At 42.8% G+C, this 5,531-nt stretch overlaps 1 protein-coding gene across 1 annotated transcript in view; it reads right to left on the bottom strand.

Annotated features, from left to right (window-relative positions):
• LOC311143404 (cordon-bleu protein-like 1) overlaps positions 1-5,531 on the bottom strand; it is a gene marked incomplete at its 5' end in the record, with an annotated part of 8,036 nt that continues 2,505 nt past the window's right edge. The window contains 3 exons of the mRNA XM_084179231.1: positions 1-569; positions 717-899; positions 4,932-5,508. Coding sequence (XP_084035357.1) covers positions 513-569; positions 717-899; positions 4,932-5,508 — 817 coding nt within the window. The 3' untranslated portion in view covers positions 1-512. The remainder of the gene's footprint in view (positions 570-716; positions 900-4,931; positions 5,509-5,531) is intronic.

The following is a 5,531-nucleotide window of genomic DNA, read 5'->3' on the forward strand; positions in this document are numbered from 1 at the left end:
GATTGTCAATATAATACTTTAATATACTGTGAATGTAGGAAACAGTAACCTTTATTCATAACAGCATTATATGTTCAGAGAAATACTCTACATACCAGTGTATGTCTGGGCACAGCTTTATCAAAATCAAATGAGTAACACAAAATACAAAATGGACTGAGGGATTTATATGTACCACTTTCAGGTCAGTCAAATTGACCTCTTCAAAATTATATACAGTACTAAATAGGCTACTGTATTTTCTCGATGACAATTACAACTCAATATTGAAACTAATAATATAATTTTTTTGGACAAAATATGATGTGAAAAGTACAATATGCATCAAATTTGAAATACAAATCGTGAATAATAATACATATACAATTATTTCATAACATCCAAATGATATGTGGAGAACATCTACTTACAGTAATTTCTGTCGTAACAAAACAGAAAAGTAGTCTCTTCTACAGTTTGTAGGTTGTTGTTAAAACTAGCAACAGAGGTCGTAAGACTATCAAATAAAGTTTCTATTCCTCTTTCCTGGGCTCATGCTCGAACAGACTCCAGGACAGGCCATCAGGCTCCTAAAAAGACAAAAGAGGGAACTTGAAACTTAACAATGCAATTATACATACATTATATAGACACTCAGAGTACGTGAATGTAACACTGTCGCAGCCCCACTTAACATCATGTTGTAACACCATGTTATTGTATAGTCTAGTGCTTACTGTAGATGTCTCTGTTGATCCGTTACTGCTCAGCTCCTCTCCACACACACTGAGGCGCTGCTCAGGGTCACTCTGGCCTGCCATCTGAACAGTCATGTTGTCACTGACTGGGCCACCGCTCAGGTCCCCCCCTCCCTGGAGCTCCAAGCCTTTGTTCTCCTCCCCCTCTCCATTGTCACTTCCCTGTGCTCAGCAGAGAAGACACAATGCACACCATCATTCAAGACACAGGACTGAGAGTGCCATTCAACACTTTGAGGAAACTGGAAAGAAGACACTGTTGTACCTGCTTTATATACGCCAACTACCTGTACAACACGAATGTAGGCCTACTACAGAGAGTCCTTTAGGAATAACTATGGTAAAACACGTGTGCTCAGGCTATTAACAAGGAGATAAAAAGTGTTCCCCACTGGATCACAGGGACCAGCACATCAATGACACGCAGGCACACCGGCCCAGTCTCTCAGGGAGGGGACGGTGTCACAGGTCAAGGTGTCTAAGAGGTGGGATAAGCAGCTAGGATTGTTTACCAGGCCACAAACCACACACTCGGAACAAAAGTTTATTGTTGACTGTTCCATTACCATTGTGAGAAAATTGTATATACAGTTGAAGTCGGAAGTTTACATACACTTTCGCCAAATACATTTAAACTACATTTTTCACAATTCCTGACATTTAATCCTAGTAAAAAGTCCTGTCTTAGGTCAGTTAGGATCAGCACTTTATTTTAAGAATGTGAAATGTCAGAATAATAGTAGAGAGAATTATTTATTTCAGCTTTTATTTCTTTCATTACATTCCCAGTGGGTCAGAAGTTTACATACACTCAATTAGTATTTGGTAGCATTGCCTTTAAATTGTTTCGGGTAGCCTTCCACAAGCTTCCCACAATAAGTTGGGTGAATTTTGGCCCATTCCTCCTGACAGAGCTGGTGTACACTGAGGGAAAAAAGTATTTGATCCCCTGCTGATTTTGTACGTTTGCCCACTAACAAATAAATTATCAGTCTATAATTTTAATGGTATGTTTATTTGAACAGTGAGAGACAGAATAACAACAAAAAAATCCCGAAAAACGCATGTCATAAATGTTATAAATTGATTTGCATTTTAAAGAGGGAAATAAGTATTTGACCCCCTCTCAATCAGAAAGATTTCTGGCTCCCAGGTGTCTTTTATACAGGTAACGAGCTGAGATTAGGAGCACACTCTTAAAGGGAGTGCTCCTAATCTCAGTTTGTTACCTGTATGAAAGACACCTGTCCACAGAAGCAAATCAATCAATCAGATTCCAAACTCTCCACCATGGCCAAGACCAAAGAGCTCTCCAAGGATGTCAGGGACAAGATTGTAGACCTACACAAGGCTGTAATGGGCTACAAGACCATCGAAAAGCAGCTTGGTGAGAAGGTGACAACAGTTGGTGCGATTATTCGCAAATGGAAGAAACACAAAATAACTGTCAATCTCCCTCGGCCTGGGGCTCCATGCAAGATCTCACCTCATGGAGTTGCAATGATCATGAGAACGGTGAGGAATCAGCCCAGAACTACACGGGAGGATCTTGTCAATGATCTCAAGGCAGCTGGGACCATAGTCACCAAGAAAACAATTGGTAACACACTACGCCGTGAAGGACTGAAATCCTGCAGCGCTCGCAAGGTCCCCCTGCTTAAGAAAGCAAAGCACATATACAGGCCCGTCTGAAGTTTGCCAATGAACATCTGAATGATTCAGAGGAGAACTGGGTGAAAGTATTGTGGTCAGATCAGACCAAAATCGAGCTCTTTGGCATCAACTCAACTCGCCTTGTTTGGAGGAGGAGGAAAGAACCCCAAGAACACCATCCCCACCGTCAAACATGGAGGTGGAAACATTATGCTTTGGGGGTGTTTTTCTGCTAAGGGGATAGGACAACTTCACCGCATCAAAGGGACGATGGACGGGGCCATGTACCATAGAATCTTGGGTGAGAACCTCCTTCCCTCAGCCAGGGCATTGAAAATGGGTTGTGGATGGGTATTCCAGCATGACAATGACCCAAAACACACGGCCAAGGCAACAAAGGAGTGGCTCAAGAAGAAGCACATTAAGGTCCTGGAGTGGCCTAGCCAGTCTCCAGACCTTAATCCCATAGAAAATCTGTGGAGGGAGCTGAAGGTTCGAGTTGCCAAACGTCAGGCTCAAAATCGTAATGACTTGGAGAAGATCTGCAAAGAGGAGTGGAACAGGATCCCTCCTGAGATGTGTGCAAACCTGGTGGCCAACTACAAGAAACGTCTGACCTCTGTGATTGCCAACAAGGGTTTTGCCACCAAGTACTAAATCATGTTTTGCAGAGGGGTCAAATACTTATTTCCCTCATTAAAATGCTAATCAATTTATAAAACATTTTTGACATGCATTTTTTAGGATTTTTTTGTTGTTATTCTGTCTCTCACTGTTCAAATAAACCTACCATTACAATTATAGACTGATCATGTCTTTGTCAGTGGGCAAACGTACAAAATCAGCAGGGGATCAAATACTTTTTTTCCCTCACTGTAACTGAGTCAGTTTTGTAGGCCTCCTTGCTCACAAACGCTTTTTCAGTTCTGCCCACAACTTTTCTATAGGATTGAGGTCAGGGCTTTGTGATGGCCACTCCAATACCTTGACTTTGTTGTCCTTAAGCCATTTTGCCACAACTTTGGAAGTATGCTTGGGGTCATTGTCCATTTGGAAGACCCATTTGCGACCAAGCTATAACCTCCTGACTGATGTCTTGAGATGTTGCTTCAATATATCCACATAATTTTCCTTCCTCATGATGCCATCTATTTTGTGAAGTGCACCAGTCCCTCCTGCAGCAAAGCACCCCCACAGCATGATGCTGCCACCCTCGTGCTTCACGATTGGGATGGTGTTCTTCGGCTTGCAAGGGCCCCCTTTTTCCTCCAAACATAACAATGGTCATTATGGCCAAACAGTTCTTTTTTTGTTTCATCAGACCAGAGGACATTTCTCCAAAAAGTACGATTTTTGTCCCCATGTGCAGTTGCAAACCGTAGTCTGGCTTTTTTATGGTGGTTTTGGAGCAGTGGCTTCTTCCTTGCTGAGCGGCCTTTAAGGTTATGTCGATATAGGACTTGTTTTACTGTGGATATAGATACTTTTGTACCTGTTTCCTCCAGCATCTTCACAAGGTCCTTTGCTGTTGTTCTGGGATTGATTTGCACTTTTCGCACCAAAGTACGTTCATCTCTAGGAGTGGTATGACGGCTGTGTGGTCTCATGGTGTTTATACTTGCATACTATTGTTTGTACAGGTGAACGTGGTACCTTCAGGCGTTTGGAAATTGCTCCCAAGGATGAACCAGACTTGAAGAGGTCTACATTTGTTTTTTTTGAGGTCTTGGCTGATTTCATTTGATTTTCCCATGATGTCAAGCAAAGAGGCACTGAGTTTGAAGGTAGGCCTTGAAATACACCTCCAATTGACTCAAATTATGTCAATTAGCCTATCAGAAGCTTCTAAAGCCATGACATCATTTTGTGGAATTGTTTAAAGGCACAGTCAACTTAGTGTATGTGAACTTCTGACCCACTGGAATTGTGATACAGTGAATTATAAGTGAAATTATCTGTCTGTAAACAATTGTTGGAAAAATTACTTGTGTCATGCACAAAGTAGATGTCCTAACCGACTTGCCAAAACTATAGTTTGTTAACAAGAAATTTGTGGAGTGGTTGAAAAATGAGTTTTAATGACTCCAACCTAAGTGTATGTAAACTTCCGACTTCAACTGTACATTCTCAGAGAGGAGTACATCTCCCATTTCCTGTGTTATTCAACAGTCTCAAAGCTGACCCTAAAGGACATGGGAAAACAGCAGACTGGAGAGTTCATCTGAGGGTAGTCTAATGGTTAAAGAGATAGCACTGACGGTGAAACATGCATCACTTTTAAATATACTAGAAACAATGAGATTCTACTGCAAATAATTTTTTTAAGTAGGCATATGCTTTGAACTTTAATACAAGTATCAAATAAATTATAATTTAAGCATCACATTTGAAGGAAAAAGCAACTCTTTGGGTTTAATGTAATTTCAGAGTGTAGAGAACTGTGAATATAAATGTCCAGATTCCTACTGTATGTTCTAATATAGAAAATACAGAGTCTCATATAGAGAAAGCACATAACAAAAAACATCTGCAACAACTCACCATAGCCCTACATGGTCCTTTAGGATCATTGACTAAAAAGCGGCTTGTGATTGGGTAGAATGGTGGCGAGCGAGGAGAGGGTGAGGTGGAGCCAGTGGATAAGGACTGGGACCTTTTGACCGCCGAGGTTACAGCCTGGGCAAAACGGGACAGGGTCGTAGGAGAGTAGGGTTTGGGAGCAGCAAAACTCCTCCGTTTCTCCAGGTTCAGCACTGGGGATGGGGGCGCCCTGGCGGGACTGGGCCGTGGAGATGGCACACTCGGCTCCACGTCAACTACATCAGCGCCCTCTGATGTCTCCTCGTCCCACTGAACCGGAGGAGGAGGAGGGGGGAAGCTGCCCTCCTCCACTGGCTGCAGGGCCTGCGCTGCTGCTACTGCTGCCACTAGACTGCCTGGAGCCTCCCTCTGGCCAGCGCCAGGATTGGCACTCAAACTTTTCACTGCCGCCGAGGTTACATAATACCCAGGTGTTCTTTTGTGCTGTGGCAAGCGGAAAGAGCCAGGCTTGGGTTTAGTTACGGGTGGAATTTTCATCTCCTTGACCTCTGCTATTGAGCCTGCTTTGTCTCCCCCACTAGAGGGGGATGGAATCTTGTC

This window comes from Coregonus lavaretus (assembly GCF_964263955.1).
Source record: "Coregonus lavaretus genome assembly, chromosome: 16".
NCBI classification, from domain to species: Eukaryota; Metazoa; Chordata; class Actinopteri; order Salmoniformes; family Salmonidae; genus Coregonus; species Coregonus lavaretus.